At 41.4% G+C, this 19,229-nt stretch overlaps 2 protein-coding genes across 4 annotated transcripts; one reads left to right on the top strand and one right to left on the bottom strand.

Moving 5' to 3' along the window:
- Positions 1-2,053: 2,053 nt before the first annotated feature.
- Positions 2,054-8,780, bottom strand: slc45a1 (solute carrier family 45 member 1; the record flags this gene model as incomplete). Its single annotated transcript, XM_084062194.1, has 9 exons — positions 8,652-8,780; positions 6,757-7,197; positions 6,457-6,549; positions 5,910-6,134; positions 4,795-5,654; positions 4,233-4,386; positions 3,736-3,912; positions 2,886-3,091; positions 2,054-2,326 (listed from the first exon to the last, which is right to left on the bottom strand). Exons 2-9 carry the CDS (start codon positions 7,175-7,177, stop codon positions 2,054-2,056), a joined length of 2,409 nt encoding a protein of 802 aa, XP_083918320.1. The 5' UTR covers positions 7,178-7,197; positions 8,652-8,780.
- Positions 8,781-11,876: 3,096 nt separating this feature from the next.
- prxl2b (peroxiredoxin like 2B) lies at positions 11,877-19,165 on the top strand. 3 transcript variants are annotated; one of them, XM_084061566.1, is made up of 8 exons: positions 11,877-12,033; positions 12,817-13,021; positions 13,904-13,955; positions 14,552-14,615; positions 14,848-14,923; positions 15,127-15,245; positions 17,812-17,833; positions 18,813-19,165. In XM_084061566.1, the coding sequence occupies exons 1-8, from the start codon at positions 11,971-11,973 to the stop codon at positions 18,818-18,820; spliced, it is 609 nt and encodes a 202-aa protein (XP_083917692.1). In that variant the 5' UTR covers positions 11,877-11,970; the 3' UTR covers positions 18,821-19,165. The 3 variants fall into 3 exon arrangements, with proteins under 3 accessions (XP_083917692.1, XP_083917693.1, XP_083917691.1); XM_084061567.1 differs by lacking the exon at positions 17,812-17,833; XM_084061565.1 differs by having other exon boundaries at positions 17,812-19,165.
- Positions 19,166-19,229: the final 64 nt, after the last annotated feature.

The raw sequence follows: 19,229 nt of genomic DNA, 5'->3' as shown, positions 1-19,229 counted from the left end.
ATCTTAATAAAAGACAGGAGTCCAAAATGGCAAAATGAACATTTTAGTTTCAACTCAACCTCCTGAATTAAAGTAGCTGTTACAGTAACACTGTTAATATCGAACTATAGCTGGCATCAGAGAACACACTAAAATATTCAAAATATTAGTTTTATTTTATCTTAAGCAGGCTGGAACAGCATAATCCATGATCTCATGTTTGTTTAGGAACATTGGCATGGCATGTCTCGTCAGTTATGGATGCCTTGATGGACACATCTGCTGAGACATCACCAGCTAATGACTGGCATGGAAAATGTGGGCGTGCTCATTGTGGAGACCAGTAAAATACTTCAAATGAAAGCTGAAAACAGGCAAGAGTAATGTCTATCGTTTTGTAAAAGGCCTGAAATAAGGCTCTACCAGTTGTGTGACAAGAAAGCTCAGGCTATGCAAAGCAAGCTTACTTGATATGGTGCAATAGATTAAAAAATAATTTATTTGCACCAATAATAGTGGCCTGATGAAGATGAAATATCTAGCATTTATGGATGAATGTTTGATACTTCCTGTTGGATCATAATCTTGATTGTGAGAAGGTTGCACTACAGTGTGAGCCTCATGCTCAGTGGGTGTGGTGTAGTGGCAGAAGACTACAACCTACAGCATGCCCTATGGTGAAAATAAGCACTTGCAGCTGTCAATAGAGCCCCAAATGTCTTTTCTGTCATTGTCGTCCAGCTTCATGGTTACCAATAGTTCACATGAATCTTCTGAGAACTCTTTCTTTCACCAGCCATACAGCTGTTTTGTCGCTCTTCTGATTTGTTGGGTTTCCGACTGAATGTTGAATCACACCCCAGTTTCAACTTCTCCTCTTCCTGATAATGACAAGAATCACTGTCATTACAACGGTACGGCCAGGAGTAGGGTGACAGCTCACAGTGCTGTCCATGGCTTAGTGATGGCCCATAGATCATCTGCCATCAGTACACGGTTGTCTGTGATTGTGTGTGCATGTGCGTGTGTGTGTGTGTGTGTGTGTGTGTGTGTGTGTGTGTGTGTGTGGCCCTATCAGTCATGGCTATCTGTCCTTAAAGTGTTTGTCATTGCAGCTACTCTTGCTGGGGACACGAATAAGAGTCAGCCAGCTCAACACATTCTGAGAAGAGTTTCACATAAGGAAATGTAATTAGTGCTCATTGTCTGTGTGAATGTGTAGACTAGTGTAGACTATGTGTTTGCAGCATCGGAGTTCCTCAATTCAATGTTAAAGTGAGTGCTGACATGTGGCATTCAATGCTAAAAAGAAAACAAAAACAAGGGCCATTGGCAGCACATTCAGTTAGTCATTAAATCCTGCCTAAAGTGGAATGCTAATATGCTAACTCAGAGAAACAGGCAGGTAGACATTCCCTTGGCAGTAGGCTATGACCAAAACAAAGGACTAACACATGGCATCAGGGGACTACTGTAGCTCATGCAGACATTAGGCAACTGATAGAAAGAGGAAAGAGAGGGCAAAGCTGTAGTTTTATGTGGCGGTCGAAATTCTATCCTAAACAAAAACAAGCAAGGAAAGATGATGAAAGGGTCAACTCAGAGCAGAGAAATCAAACATACAGCAGCCTACCATTATCTTTCATTCACAAGCATACAGGCATACTCATAGATCTTACTCATTGAACACGGTCACGATTGCGCATAGGCACACTCTTACACGCACACACATTTGCAGAAATCCAAATATACCACACCACAGTCACAAAGATCACACATTTTTGGTGGAAAAGTTGGAAAGTAAATGCATGGGCACACACACTGTATGAAACACACTGGTCATGTACACATTAGAGCGGTGGCCAATGTCTGTCTCTCTGTCTGTCTAACTCTGAGAGGAGCAGTGCTGAGTACTGTGAAACAATATAGGTGTTTATGCGGTACAATGTGCAGCAACATGTACAGTAAGTTGTCCTATCGGGGCTGTGCTGTGAAGGTCAAAAGAGACAATAAGTGACTGTGTGAGAATGTGTGTGGTTAAGTGCATGTGTGAGCTAAATTAAGGGCCTGTTTTCTAAATGTGCACCAATAGTGGCTGGGTCTCGCTTTCGGGGGGCTCACCCTCAGCGGGGGGCAGGTGGTACACCACGCAGAGGGATGAGTACAGACAGCCCACGAATGACATCACGCTGGAAAAGTACATCACTCCCTGGGCCCCGCCCACCAGCGAGGTCAGAGGTCCCATCGCCACCGACACCAGGATCTGAGCCAGGAAGTACTGACAGCTCAGCAGAGAGATGTCCACCCCCATCCCACGCCTGGTCCCTTCCTCAGTGGAGCCACAAAACTAAGACAAACACAAATACACACATGCAATTTCAGTTATCACTGTCACTTTATATACAGTATATATGACTAATATGACTATGAATACACTCCATTAGTACTATGCTGTCGCAATCTCTTAAGCACAGACTTACATGTATTGGTATTTGCTGTTAATGATGATCTCGCTTGCACATATCTGCTATGCAGTAGTTACCTGCTACCTGCTGATAACTGTTGTCTTTACTTGCACAAGAGATTGTGCTATTCTGCCTTTTTTATTTTCTAGTTTGACACCTTAGGTATTTGACGCTGTGTCTTGTCATCTGTCTTTGCTTCCTTTGTTTCTTTCTCTATTCTCTATTATGGCTATTTGTTTTAACCGTGGAGCTTGTACAAAAAATAATTTCACCCACTCTTTATACCTGTACACTTGTGATTTGACAATAAAGCTGAGTTACACATGTCATCTGCAAAGCTGTGCACGAATGACTCTAGCCAACTGTGACAAATGTATCCCTGAAAATAACATAAAAATGATGAATTGTGTACTACTACAGTACATCTGTATATGGACTGACCTGAGGGCTCTGGTAGTATTCACACAGCAGCGAATAAGGCAGCGTGCACAGAGAGGAGAAGAGTACCCCGTAGGTGACACAGAGAGACAGTACCACGTAGAGGTTGTTGGAGAGCGTGGCCAGGCCGGTTCCCAAACCAAATGCCAGGTAGGCAAAAAAATAGAGAGACCGGAGAGAGAAACGCTCCTCCAGCTTCTCTAGTATGGCTGTAAGCAGTCGAAGAAAAGAGAATTAGAAGAAGCAAAAGGCCAATGGAAAGTAATAGGTGCCAGCTGAACTTAATAAGGAAGGAAAATTGTAGGCCAAGTCCAACTAGGGTAATAACTACCAGGGTTCGATTTGCTGGGGAGGATGGGGAGGGGGGATCCATGCCTCTGCTTTTGATATCCCCCTCTGGTCACTCATTTTTATGGCCAGTGGTGATATATTTTATCCGCTCCTGGTCAGACTGAATTAAATACATGCATTTCATTTTGATAAATGTAGACTGTCTGATATGTTTGATATTGATAATATCATAATTTAACAATTGAATTAAAATGTTAACCACAATAACCCTGGTGGCCCTTCTTGAACCCAATATTGGGCCAAATCTTGGGTTCAAGATTTGTCAAAACTTGTCAAAGGTAAAAAAAAAAAGTAAAAGTAAAAAAAAAAAAAAGATCTACTGTTCTCAACGCGCCATAATGAGCTTGTAGATTGGCTATTTTCACTTTCAGTGCGAAGAAGTACAGGGCTTAAGTGGTTAAGAAAATGTGTCCCCCCTCAGTTTTTTTTATCGAACCCTGATAATTTCTATATCCAGGCCAGCACTGCACTGACACCCAAGATACCTGGGGGGGCTCTTTACCTGAATAGAAGGCAGCACTGAATGCATAGATGCACATGCCCCAGCAGCCCATGCTGACCCCAGCATTGTAACGTTGGTAGGCCTCGGAGTCGTGGGGCGCTTTGGGGTCTCCTTCAAACACCACCTCCCCCATGAAGTCAGTGTAAAACAGCAGCATTCCCTCAAAGGACAGCCAACCTACAACCCAGACAGAAGCTAACAGGATAAGTTACATGCGGCATTTGAAATACAAAAACAAAAATACAATGTTGTTGTGGTGCAAGAATCATGAGTTTGAACTTGGAAGTCTTAGACACATACTGTGAAGTACTGTATGAGTGTAAAAAGAGATGTTTGCACTCTGAGTTAAAGTAACACTCATGGCTTTATTGTACATATTTATCAAATATGATGCCATATTCAAAAATAGTAGATCTACAGTACTAGCTCACAAAGCGTTGCATCATGTGTGCAACATGGTGCGCAATCAAGTATAAATCAGGGATTCTTGTTCCTACCCAAAAAATGATTAGTGCACAAGCTGCGAAGTGAGGGAGGCATTCTGTAGATGGCCACACATAACAGCCTCATGGACATCTGGGAGTCTGCTGTCTCCACATGCTCACTCAGATCGCTCTCATAGCGGACTCCATTCAGCAGAATGTTTGCAACCTTCATGAAATGAAAACAGTGATGTATGCTGCAGCATAATGTAGTATGTGTACAAAACTTAGCCCAGGAATAATAATAATAATTCATAGATAACTGTTGACATGATTTGTACATCATTAATGTAACTCTGAGAATGTAAGAAGGATACCGCTTAAACCCTATACTTAATTGAACAGTGTGCCCCAGGGGTCTGTACTTGGCTCTCTCCTTTTGTCTCTCTAGTCTACACTAAATAGCTGCCGAAAATAGCCAATCTATAGCCGATCTACAAGCTAACAATGCGATGCGTTATGAGCTTGTAGATTGGTTATTTATATTTTCGCTGAATGTTTGCCTACTATCACTAAATATTCACCGGCATGCATAGGGCCGCTAGAATTCATGCGGTTAATTGGAAACATGGCAGACCTGCTGACTGAAGGTCACTGTCCTTCTGCGTCCATTTTCCAGACCAACAGTCTGGGTTGCCAGTGGATCCTCTATTAGTGCAAGACTCTGGGGCCGCTTCAAGATAGAGCCTCGATTCGACCCTTCTCCGGGCTGAGAGCCAGCTCCACTTTGAGCATCTTCTTCAGGCTGCTCTTTTTCATGCTGAGCCTCTGCACCTGGTTGAGTCCTTCCTTCAGGCTGAGCATCTCCCAGAGAAGAGGACCCTTCTGGCCCTTGTGTAGGCTCCTGATGAGGAGGAGAGTCTCCTGGAGGCAGGGCTCTGGCTATAGAGTCAGCCTCGATGGGCTGTGGTGTCTGCTGACCTGTGTAGCAGTCTATCAAAACACTGTCTATATAGGAGGTTCCCAAAGAGGAGGCAAACTCATTGATGCCAGTGAGAGAGTTGTCCCTACTTATAAAGCTGCCGTACTTAGGAGTCAGTGGGCTAAGAGGGGAAATAGGACTAGTGAGGCCGGCACAGAGGCGTGCATTGGCACTGCATGAGTGACCCATGGGGTCAACATGGCGTGGACGGGAGTCAGAGAATTGGTAGCTATAAGGCTCTTCATCTTCCCCTTCAAAGCCGCCTGGGGGTACAGGGGGCGAAGGAGGAAGAGGGAGGCTGGGGCTTTTCAAATGGTTTTTGCCGGAGGTTTTCTGTGGCTGGGTCTTTGGCAGCGGGCGTTCAGGGATACTGTTTAGAGTCATTGCAGTGGCAACCACCAAGGTTACACTAGTGAACATGTATATGACCCGAAGCTGACCTCCCATTGACCTTCCAAACTCTGTGTGGTCCCAGTTGATTCCACCCACAATGTAGCCGAATCCACCACCCAGTCCTGCGAAGCATCGACACATGCAAGATACACACACAAGCACATTTTTCATATACTTTATTATATATTCTTTCTATATCAATGAATAGGCACAAAGCAATGTAATAGATTTTTTATAATTGACTAAATTGATTAGTGTGATAAAAACTTTGTTGTACAACAGTGTCGTGAATCATGAAAATTGCCAGGTTGAAAGTGGCAATTTAAAATCATTTTTTTCATTTTCATAATCAATAATTCAGTATAGTTCTTTCTGACCTGCCAAGAGTGCATGGATGTTTAGCCCTCTGTCCTGATCTTCTGGGCTACACACATCCATCATGTACGCATGGCTTGGGTTGTCAGCTGAGTCGGCACTGAAGTCCATCAGGACCACTCCACAAATGGTCAGGATGATGCCCCACTTGTGGTTAGATGCTGTATCTGATATTGCACCGCCAATGTCCCGACCATTCAGGACCAGAGTTAGACCAAGCAATGCTCCTATATGGTGAAAAAGCAGAGGGAGCAAATGTTTTAAATCCAGCATACAAATATCAACTACCCTGCTATAGTCTAGTGCAGTGGTTCTCCAAGTGGGGTCCGGAGACCCCCAGGGGCCATGAGGGGATCCAGGGGGTCCCTGAAAATGATTCATAGTTATGGGCCTGTAACTCAGAGAGTGTACAAATGTATACTCTCAGAGTTATAGGGGTCCATTGCCTAATCCCTAATGCATATAACTGGAGGTCCTTCAAATTAAAAACATTTGAAAATCACTGGTCTATTGGAAGGGCATTATAGGAACATCAAGAGAATTTCTCACCTATGGCCAGAGCAAAAATGAAAGGTCTTCTGCGTCCAAATCTGGACGTGCACCGATCACTCCAAGCTCCAAGGAGAGGCTGAACAAGGAATCCTTAAATCCAAAATGAGCAGATACAGTTATGGGCCACTGAATAAACAATAGATAAGAACAGAGTTACTCAAAATCACAGTGTATCAGCTTTCGCTGTGCAACTCTGGATATATGATATTATTGAAGAAAGGTTGCACAATGAAAACTGATACACATTGAATATATTAATATTCTACTGTATCTCAATGCCCACTGCTTTTCATTTACCGAGAATGGGGCTAATGAACCACACGAGGCTGTAGAACTGGTCAGGGAGACCCATCTGTAGGAGCACGGGTGTCACATAGGCCGTCTCCATGGCATAGCTGAACTCAATACCGAACAGGACGCAGCCGTTGAAGAGCAACTCGGGGAAGGTTCGTCTCGGAGGGAGCTCGGTGAGGTCCAGCTGGTCAAGGGGGCAAGGCGTGTTCGGTGGCGGAGGGGGCGACGGTCTGATCAATTTCCGCCGCTTTGGGTGTCTTTGGAAGTTGTTGGCACGGTGACTGAGGTGCCGAGTGGTGGACGTTGGGAAGCTGGCCGTTTTGGGTAGCGTGCTCCTCCAGATGCCCTCCAGAGGTGCAGCAGACCTCCCCCCTGGGCTGGCCAAGAGGGGGTCACTGGAGGTACCCATGCCTGGAGATGACATCACTCTTGAGCCAGCTTACTCTGCAGCACAGACAAAAGGTGACTCTTAACAGCAGGATGATAACATCAACCTTTACATTATGAAATGCATGTATTATTAAAATGCTTGTTTGAGTGAATGGGCTATGCAAAATGGCTGAATAGGACATATTCAACATCATTGCACGAGGCAATGCTATGTTTTTTTGCTGACATAAACATTACTGTCTGTCCATAACATAGCCTAACCCAGTGGTTCTCAAACTGGGGTCTGGGGACCCCCAGGAGTCCTTGAGGAGTTACATGACTGTAACTCTGAGAGTGTAAAAAATGGAACCACCATTTGTACACTCTATAAATTGGGGTCCAGCGGAGATTGCAAATGGTATCAAATGGGGGTCCACGTGGCCTAATGCTTATAAACTGGCAGTCCTTGAAATTAAAAAGTTCGAGGACCAGTGGCCTGACCATTTGAGGACACTGCGGTCACCATCAGGTCAGCAAATTGGCAGCATTGGCGGCACAAAGCACTGCAAACATTAGTGTCCATAGCCAGTTCTCAAAGTGGACTTCAGGAACTTTCTGGGTTCCCAATAGCAGGGTCTAAATTGACCCTTACAAGTCTGTAACTCTGACAGTGTAGAAATGGAACCAATTAATATATGGACCCTAATGAGTCCATTTGGTTCTATTTGTACACTGTCAGAGTTAAGGGGGAGACCTTGAAATGTGCAAGTTTGAGAACCACTGACATAGCCTATATTTGAGGACACTGCAGTCGCTATCAGGCAGCTGAATTGGCAGCAGCTCCTCGTGGGGCACGAAGCACTGCAACCTAATGCGCATGTTGATAGTGAAGTGCGGTGCGCAAAGCCCATGTGCTCGGCGTGGCAGTGGCTCAAATACAGCGGTATGATGCGGCACCGCGCTCATCTCTACACAGTTTCCATTTTAATTTCTCACGGAGGAACGGACGGAATCGGAAACAAAGGAACCGCTGGGGGATGTTCGGTCATGGTTCTCAAGCATAATTACAATGTGAAATGTGAAATTATCGCACAATTTCATATTGAAACCAACGTTTAGGTATAGGCCTATTAATAATAGCCCGGCCGGCTGTATGTAGCCATCAGTAGAGGATTTGTCGGTTTACACTTTGGCTGATCCTCGTATCTTGTTCGACTTGGCATCTGGCTGCCACTGTTAACCACTTAAACCCCATATGGGGAGTGGAGTCCCTCAGCCCGCAGGGCTCTATGCTAGTGTCTTTTCTGTTTTCTGTTATTGTGGGGAAAGCTTTTGCTGAAAATAGCCGATCGACAAGCTCAGCACTAGCTTGTGAGCGTCCTATTTTCTGCGAAAGCTTTCTCCACAATATGGATGCTGGGGGTTTAAGTAGTTAAGGTGACGATTATAGCCTACAATCGAAATAAAGTTATTTCCCAGTAGATGAGGCTCAAGGACGTGCAAATTGAAACGCGAAAGATAATAATTACCTTATCAGGGTGGCTGGTCATTTATTGCGGCATACAGTGTGTAGCCCTAGTTGTAGGTAAACAACAGATCAACCATCTTTAATGCTTTATATAAAAATGTCAGATGATGAATAACGGGATGCATGTTTTTTATTTTCCTTTGATGCAGTCATCCTTCGACCCGTCTTCCCCCTCTTCTTTTCTCCCCCTTCGCTTGCTCCTAGCCGGTCTCTCCCGTGACGTCACGCCCCCACCCGTGGCGTGCGTGTGCTAGACCTGCAGCATCAGCACCACCACGGACAGGTCTCTCATCTCATCATGTAGTACACTATTTACACCACTGCTTCTCAAACTTTTTCATGTCAAGGACCCCCAAATTGATATGCATTTGGCTGCGGACCCCAATTTCGAAATATTTTGTGCCACGGGTCGGACCTCCAGAAGCAAAGATTTGAAAAATATGTATATATTCAAAGATTCAAAGAAAAATAGCAGATCTACAAGCTTGTAGCGCGGCAAGTGACGTGCTATGATCTGCTATTTTTGAATAGCCAAAGTATAAAGTGGTTCAAATGATTGTGACTGTATTAACTAATTTTGCCAGGGTGGAACCACCCCAAGGACCCCTGGGGGTCCCCGGACCCCACTTTGAGAACCAATGATTTACACCACTGCATCTCAAACATTTTCGAGTCCAGGACCCCTAAATTGATGCATGTAGGCTCATTGGCTGTGGAGCCCCCATCTGAAAAGGTTTTGTGCCAGGGAACCCTATAAGAGAAGATTCATGTTGTTAAATGTTTTCAAACGTATGAAAATGTGTCAAGACTTTTCAATATGTTAGGGTTGAAGAGGTTCCATTTATTTTGATGCTGACTGCACTGCACCACGGACAGGTCCCATCCATGTACACATCTATTACAAAACATCACAATGCAGATTCTGAACTGTCACAGTGGATGTGGTTCTATAATGAGAGCTATATCACAACATAATGTTTAACATGGTTTCTGCTCGTGATTACAGAACAGAGTCTACTTTTTTCAACAAGGCATCTGAGTTATAGCTACACAGGCTGAGACCAGGGGATATCCTTCTGCTAGGCAAGGCGAGTTCATGTGTATATCATGTTTCAACAACATGGCCATTCAAGAGAGCTTTACAACAAAGTGAAAAAGAAACACGTTATAAAACAATTGCATACAATTAAAACAGTTATTAAATAGAAATGAGAATAAACTAAATAAAACACCATGAGAATAAGGTTATAGTGGGTGCAGCACAATAAATTAATCAAAAAACCTAAATAAAAGGCAGTGGCAAACATAAAAGTCTGCAGCTTCAATTTAAAAGAACTGAGAATTGTAGCAGAACTGCAGATGTCAGATTGTTTTATTTATGGAGACACTGTTACTGTAGCCGAGTCTATTGAAGATTACGTTTTTCCAAATGCTGCTGAAATATGGTATAAGTGTGCTTGGTCTCGAGGGGGACATACAGACAAAACAATGGTCCATTATCTACAAGAGATGATGAAGATCACTCAGAAAGAATCAATAATGATTTATGCCAAGCCCCCTGGTTTGATTCCCGACAATTCTTTCATAACTTTTGACTGACTCATTTTTTTGTTTTCCATTTCGTTCATTGGCTACTCTGTTCACCCAGATAGTCCTATCAAATAGAAATTCAATTTTGACTTTCAACACACACATTATGGGTGTGGCAATAGTTGAACATTAAAAGGAGTTTAAAAGAAGTTGCTAGCATCAATTCACAACACAAATATCTTGTCTCATTGGGGGCTGCTTCAACTGTTCCTCTACAAAACATCTCTTGAGTGACAGATTAGAGAAAACATGTATCAGTGGCGTAATAAGCATGTTTGAGAACCAGATCCTTGACTTGAGTATTAGCATACCAGTCCTGCATTTAAAATCCTACTGAAGTCAAAGTACAAAAGTATTATAGCATTCAAATGTACAAATATAATTAAAGTAGCAAAAGTATCATATCATCATATAATATAGAATCATATAATGTTAATGTAAATGATTGATTCATGTGCTCATCACTTTAATGTTGCAGCTGGTAAAGGTGGAGCTCATTTCAATGACTTCTGGGTAACATAACCTATACAAATGTTATCTTAACTTATTATTTGATTTATAATTTGCATTAATAATTGAAATCTGCTAAGTATAGTAACTAAAGCTGTCAATTAAATTAGTGGAGCAAAAAAGTAGCCTGTTAGTGTAAAATGTATCTCTGAAATGTAGTAGAGTAGGCCTATATTAGCCTAGCATGAAGTGGAAATACTCAAATGAATTACAAGTTCCTCTAAATTGTATGCATTTTATTGTATGCACTTAGATTCTTAGATTAGTTATGTCCCACCACTGCTGGTTAGACAATAAACATCCTCACCTTTGAGCCCACCATCTCTGGCAGTTTATGAAACCAGGACAGACAGTTTGGTTTTGACACACTGGTGTACATTAGTAGGCTCGGTCTATTTATATTTGGAGACTCATGCTGTTTTATACTGAGCAATGGCTTACAGTACAATAGTAGCCTAGTAGACAGTAGTAGCCTCCAGTAGACATGTTTCTTTACAAGTGAATCGAGGAAAATACATTTGTGAAAACTGCCAAACTGGTAGGTTTTGCACGTGTTCACAAACCCCGCCTCCAGTCAGTAAGGGTCCGGTGACTGGACGTCAGTGTGGAGGGCCAGTGTTGCCATGTCGGCTTATTATAAGCGACTTTGGGCTTCGTTTTCTGTAAAGTTGCTTGTAAAAATTGGTAGTTGCGGGTGGCGTTTTTTGGGGCTTGTTTCCAAAGTGTACTTGTTTATTTAGGCTTGCTTCCATATTTTTTATTATTATTATTTAAATCACTGGTTCTAAAATATTTTCACAAAAAGGGTTTTGTGCCCAGCCCAGGGGAGCATTTGTGTTGTTAGAATGTTTCAAAAAACATTCCAAATATTCCACATTTTATTGCAAAAGTTTTTGAAAATAGCTGATCTACAACCCCACAACGCGTCTCGATGCGATGAGTGTTCAAATAGTAGATGCATTAGGTTTAAAGTGCTAATGTGGCTGCTTCTTTTGGGATTGTTTCCTGGTTGCTTATTTAAGTCAGAAAGTATGGCAACACTGGAGGGGGCGTGTCAAAATCCAGTCCTGCAGTTGTGTTGTGTTTGGGGCGTGGAGGAGTTTAGCTAGAGTTGCCCCCCTAACCACCAAAATACATAATATTTTACATATTTGGAGTATTGTTAAATAATACATTATTTGGGAATATTTATAGCTACAAAAATAACTCATTCGGTGAAGATGGCAACGTTGGACATGGCGAAAGTTGGAGTGAATGTACTGAAGAGTGCAGATACTGGAGAGGTAGGGAACAGAGATAACGTTCAGGTTCAAACCTTTGTTACATTCTGTTGATGTCATTTCGGTTTGATCGTTTTGTAACTGAAATTAAAACTTGCCTGGTCTGATAAATTAATGCCTAGTTCCACCGAGAAGCAGGAAGTCACAAGATTGTCTTATCTAACAGTATATTGGTTGCAGTTGCTCCTCCCGCCGCTGGGTGGAAATGATCATAATTCTGCAGGGTATGTAGAGCAGTGGTTCTCATTTTGATTGATTGAATACTTTATTAGTCAGAAATGTAAACAGCACGAGGTACAGTCAGACATTTACAAACTTTTTAATTTCAAGGACCCCCAGTTATTAAGCATTAGGCCATGGACAGCCATTTGATACTATTTGCTATATCTGGGACCCCAATCTATACTATGAAATCCTCACTCTGAGAGTGTACAAATCATAAATCCAAGGACTTCTACACCCTTTAGCATTTTCCTGAGCATATTTATGTTAAACTGTGGCCATAACATTTAAGTTAAGTCCAGTTTATATGTTAAGATATTGTGAAGTACAAGTATTGCTTGCTCTTCAATAGTCTAGTTTTTTGTATTGAATTTGGTTAAACATAACAGTAAAATAAACACTTTATTTCACGTACCACATGTAGTAGCTCCGCGTACCCCTAGAGGTACATGTACCCACATTTGAGAAACACTGATGTAGACTACACTACTACTTGTTTACTGAAGGCGTCAGTGCATCTCAGACCCCACTGACTGTGCCAACTCTGCTCCTTTCTGTGTCCAGAGTGTAGAACTGCAGTCTCTATGGCAGAACCAGACAGTGGTCCTGTTCTTCCTGCGAAGGTTCGGCTGCCAAGTATGCCGATGGATGGCATCAGAAATCAGCAAACTAGAGCCAGACCTTAAGGCCAACGGTGTAGGGCTGGTGGGCATCGGACCAGAAGAGACTGGCCTCAAAGACTTCATGGAGGGAGGGTTCTTTAAAGGAGGTACGCAGCACTATTGTGCCAACATGTAATGGTAAACAAACAAGTGTCACATCACATACAATTCTAAGAATTCAGTAACAGTCAAGTAAAATTTAGCAAATGGGGTTATTTGAAGTTTCACGTGGTATGACCTTTTGCAAACAGTGTCTTTCACCATCAATGTAGGATGATATAAACAGAATATGAAAAGCATAATTAAAATCTACTGAAAGTTGAGAATACATGGTAGGATCCATGAGCAGAACACAATACAAGAAACTAGGATTAACCCGAAAGCAGACCTTTACTTGGAAAGGTATCTTAAAGTACACCATTGTCAGGGAAACGCAACACTCAAGGACAACTGACAACTTATAAATCAGAAACAAATGAAAGAATGGGTACTAGTCTCTGGAGATCATTAACCTGATAAGGCACAGGTGAGCTTTCCAGGTGAACCAACTCCTGACAGAGGGGAAGAGTGACCATGACAATAACTTCCAATAATAAAGTTAGAAATACCAGCAGATCTCCTTATTCCTACATAATGGTAATTTGTTTGATAACCAAATTATTGAGACTGACTTAAAATAGATGCCACTGCTTCAACTTAAAAGCAACCTGAGGCCAGTTAAACAAACTCGACTGTCTCCATTTGTGTGGTCATAATTTTAAGAATCAGAAACACCTGTACATAATCTTCACTTTGTCAATAAAGAATACATTTAATTGCAATGTTTCTGCCAAGGACCTTCTTCAGGATTTAGTGCCTGAAGGTCCTTGACCGAATTTTACTAGAGCCTTAATTTTACTAATTAAGGCTGTTCCATTCTGGTCAAACACTGTCAGCTGATATGGTGCATTTTGGCTCACTGGAAACACTCTCATCTTTTTCTTTTATAGCTCTTTACATTGATGAGAAAAAGAAAAGCTACAAGGATTTAGGCTTCAAAAGGTAAGCATGGCAGACCTGTGTCTCTGCATATGACAATGTTTAGATTAGTTTGGTGATACAGTACGCACACCGAGTTTGAAGTCGATCGGTCGGGCAGTTCTCGAGACACGCGAAGGACAGATTGATACACACACACACGCATGCAGAGATTTATAGTTTGATATGATTAATTCAGTATACTCCACATGACTATATACTGTACTACAGAGTATAAATCAGGCTTAAGTGTGCACTGTCGTTTAATAAAATGTGCTAGCAGAATTGCCAGCAATATTTGTTTTTTACCCATTGTGTATATTTTGTGTCTTTTGCAGAAACTACACTACTTGGTTTCAGTGGTGTAGCCAGTACGCTATTATAGGCCGGGCCTAGACGAGAGCGGGTGAGCACGCATGCGATGCATGACGTGCGCTTTTCGTTTTTTGGGGCGGATTTTGGTGCTTTATTCCCGGTTTTTGGTTAATTTATTTCGGTTTTAGGTTTAGGTTAGGGTTATGTTATTTAATTCTTATTTTTGCATGATTTTACCGGTTTATTATCACCCCAGCCCACCCGTTGGTTTTGCATAATTCATGGATAATAGTTTCATCCCTCAGGTACTCTGCCCTAAGTGTCGTCCCAGCTGCACTGGGGAAGAAAGTACGAGATGTTATTGCCAAAGTATGTATCTTCACAACTGTGTCATTTTTCCTCATGTTGAATACATTTTAGTTCTTTGTTCACAGTCAGAGAATTTGAAATGTTTTCTTGATTTTAGAATTTGCACACCTAAGCTTTTATGTTTTGTCCAGTGACACCGGCGCGCAACAAAGTAAAAATCAGGCATGAATGTACAAGTGATGAAGTAGATTGAAGTTTAAAAGGCTGACTGTCACTGTCTATGTTCTTTCAGGCTAATGCTGTAGGAATCCAGGGGAACTTCAGTGGAGATCTGCTACAAAGTGGAGGCATGCTCATTGTGGCCAAAGGTAGGTCTCGGACGTTGTGTAGGAAGGTTGAAGTTCAACTGGCAGGCTTGTTTTTGATAAGCAATTGTAGCCTCTCCACTAGAGGGCACTGCAGTATTACATTATATATTTCAAAGTGCCAGTTTGAAGTATTGTAACATCTCAGAGTTACCATCAAATTACCTTAAAGTAATGGAGTTTTTTATATTTTTTGCACATTGAAGGTGGGGAGAAGGTCCTGCTGCATTTTGTACAGGATTCACCAGGTGACCATGTACCTTTAGAAGATATTGGCAAGGCTCTTGGTGTCTCATCCACCGCACAAGAAGGGAAGATGCCAGTGGTAAGTCACTTTATAAAGTCCCCAGTCCCCACAGTCAGTCTTGTGATATAAGAAATACCATAGATTGGTTAACGTACTAATAAAGTTAGTCTGCAGTTTATCGATTCTCATGCATAAGTGCCTGTTGTACCAGTTGTTACATTTCACTAAATTCATGTTGATGTCTTTATTATCATTCTTTAATGGCTTTTTCTTGTTGAATGTAATTGAGACCAGTAAGCTCACTATACTGAGGGATTTTATAGGATAATGGCAATATACGGTAGCTTCCATGATCCTTCTCATCTGCAAAAGCACAGAGTGGAACCTTGGCTTTTGGGTGTGAAATCTGCTCTTGACCTGCAGCTCAAAGATAAGACTTGTGAAGAGCCAAATGTGTTCCTATAAGCTGTGTGGTACAGGCAATATCAACATTATCCATTTTCAACCTGGTGTTGCTATTTTGGGCATGACATCACACCGTGTTGTGCTTTTAGGTCGGCTATTTCATCTATTTTTGTATGATATAGGGCTTATGTGTAAAATAGGGCATAGTTGTATTATTGTCAGTTTGATGTTTTATCCCAGGAACTTTTTCATTTTAGTGTCATATGTGCCACATTCCTTTAAACGTCAAATGATTGGCATTCTGTGCCAAGTCCGGATTTGCCAATGTCTTATGCAAAACATGGAAAAAAAGGAAAAATAATTAAAATCTTATATAAACCTGATTATTTACCACTGTTATGGAATGGCATAGATAAGCTTCAACCTAGCATACTCTCACATCATCAAATACTTTGAGAATGAGATTCCAATAATGCTCAGCACAAGTATGTAGTATCGTACAGAGGAATTACATATAATATTTAATTATTCACTAATAAAACCTGGCTGTTTTGTTTAAATGTGTGAAACATGAAAATGAATGATGATGCAAACTTAAGAGGTGAAATGTGGGAATCAAAATTAGACCGGAATGTACTGTACACAATAATTAGTTCCCTGGAGTCCTCATAACAAACCAAATTGCAACATTTTGAAGCTAATTGCTGAAAGCCCAGCCCAGAGTCTCAATGTCATAATAATTCCAGGCTATCAGTGGGTCGCATTGTGACGAGACGCACTTGAGCTTGTAGATCGGCTATTTGCGGTGCGGTACACTATCATATGCCAAAGTATAACTCAGGCTTAGCCATACGTAACTCAGAGATCCCCATATCTGTGTCTGTGGTTGGAAATCCTTGAGGAAGTTTTACCTTCAGATCACTCACCGACACCTACGACACATCGCCCTTAGCCAGTGACATATATTCACAGATATTGTTGTCCAGTAACCGGACATGCTGGGGGGCCCACTGGTTACTGCTTTGACCACAGAACCACAATTACTGCCAACGGCCAACTGCAACGGCCAGACCAATATGTCGGTCTGGCCGATACATCAGCCATTGTTTGACTTTTTTGAAAACATCGGTATCTGCAATTATGCAGCTGATATGTCCCGTTTTTAAACCGCTTTTTTCAACTTGGTGTCCCTATTTTGGGTCATTATAGGCAATTGTATAATTAAAGTTAAATGTTATTGTAATATATTGAAGATTAATATACTTAATTTAAAACATTTAGGCTATGTATCAAAAAGGCATGGGTTGGGCTCTAACTGCAACATCCCTGGCTGGATTCTGGCGGGGGATCTGTGATGCATGGACGTGGTTAAAGCAGCACCCACCTGGACAGGCCACAGTGAATCGTCACTTTTCGTCACTTTTAGTTACGGAGCTATACAATGGTGTGGCATTTGAAATTAGATAGCCCCCTCCATCTCTGGTTATAGGAGACAGTGATGAAATGTGTGCAGTCTTGACTCTCCCAGGGTGCAATGTATTTCAATGCTGTCCTCCTATAAATGCAAGGTAAAATAACTGTCTAGCTTTCCACTGTTTACTGCTATTTGACCCCTATAAAACATAATAAAGAATGGTCCGGTTCAAGGCGCCCTGTTGTTGCTGCAAGATTCACTGTATTTTTTTAAACAAAAACAAAAAAAATCTGTTTCTTTTTTCATCCAGTGCCTAGCTGCCATAGTTGGCTTTAAATATTCCCTGAAGCTTTTCTGTTGACTGCAGAAGAAATAAGTTTAAAGTCTCATGAGGCCACATGCTTTACTGCAATTCTAAGTGAGCTCCTGAAGCTGGACACAGGGGTGAGGGGTTTGGAGGCACCATAGTGGGAGCTGTTTCATTCAATAAACTTTATTTACAAGGCCTCTACTGATACACGTGTATCATGTGTGTCATGCACTGTTTGGTGAAGATATTTAGTGTGAGGGGGAAAGGGAAGGGGCCTAGTGTAGGGCCCTGCAGGGTCTCCAGTCAACTAAGAATATAGGGTTTGAGTGGTTAAAACAAAAACATTGATGCTTGTCTGAGACCCATCTGTTTTTACAGTTTATATGCCTGCTACCTTTTGGATGTGCAGGGGTGCTCTTTTGTTCTATATATATATGTATATATGCAGTACATATAAACATACAGTATATATGTCTCTCTTTCTTTTTCTCTCTCTCTCTCGGCTGCATGAATAGGAGGAAGGATTATGTGCAGGAGGTAATTTGCATGCAGATGCGAGGAGACTTAAATTGACTACATTTGTTAAAAGATGTTATTTTGAAAGTAAAATCATCTCTCTCACACTTGTGCCACTGTCTCACTGATTACCCCCTCCCGTGCCAATGGTGGCACTACCCCTGGGCTATTGTCTACATCTGTGTAATTATTGACACATTACCATAAAGCCCTATTTGGCTAACTGCCATTTTGACATAACATTCTCTTAAACTCACTCTCCTATGCAGAAGTCCAAGTCACGCACAATCTGCCTAGTGTGACATCCAACCCAGCATAGGAAAGTGCCTTTAACTATACATCTAGAATTACCATATCAACCCACAGGCTGAATCAAATAGATTGAAGTTGTCTTTGATATTTTGTAAAATTCCAGACTCCCATCTCTGTCATTTAATTTAATGTACTGCTCTCTTTTCTGTTTGTACATCTTATCTCTTTATTGTGACTGCAGTCCATATGCCTTGCTCAAGCCAATATAGCCTTGACCTTGTCAACCAGCATCAGAGACAGTATCATTATACTGACATCAATGATGAATGTACTCTCTGGTACATTACATCACATTTGATTTCTGAAGGATTGATTAGCCCACCAATTATTATGTTCTGTATTCACAGTGAGACGTCGTATATTAATAGTCTCCTTCAGCAAATCATTGCTGTCAGGTGGAAACCTCATATGTCCAAAACTGTTACTTTTCAGAATTCAAATTCAAAAGTTGCAAAAATAGCAGATCTACTAGCTCAAAACAGGTCACGATCCAACGCGTTTTGAGCTTGTAGATCGGCTATTTTTGCTATGTTTGTGTGACACTGTAGTATGGCAAAGTAGGGCATTAATTTATGAAAAAACATAAAAAGTTGAAATATGGAGATAAGAGGTTTCTGCTCGACAGAAACAAAATACATTATAGATTTGTAGGTCAAGCTCATTCAACGTTTTGTTCTGTCCCTTGCAGTGCAATGATGATGTTTGTACATTATGATCTATGCTCCATGGACACCTGCCATCCTTGGAGAAGTTGGATTAGACAACTAGAACCTCATCAAACTAAAATGTATGTTTGAGTTTGATTGGATTTTGTTGCACTACATTGATTAAATCAACCTAGAATTTTCATTACGTTTAAATTACTTATAATTGCCTTTTGTGATATTATGTATGTGGTATGCCTTCAGTGATTACAAAAAGGATTGCTTTAATAGAAAATGTTTTTATCTGAATCTCTAATGTTGAGAATAGTTAACTTTTGTTTTTGCTCACATTCTTACACGTTTATTACTTGAATTACATGTTAAATTGATTTTATTTTATATCTATCTAAAATGTCTATGTTTTTCAATTTGTAAATTACATAAATACTACCAAAACAAAT

The sequence above is a fragment of the Gymnoscopelus microlampas genome (assembly GCF_963454915.1).
Source record: "Gymnoscopelus microlampas genome assembly, chromosome: 7".
Taxonomy (NCBI): domain Eukaryota; kingdom Metazoa; phylum Chordata; class Actinopteri; order Myctophiformes; family Myctophidae; genus Gymnoscopelus; species Gymnoscopelus microlampas.
Note: the sequence above shows the minus strand (reverse complement) of the source record. Positions and strands in the feature narration are given on the sequence as shown.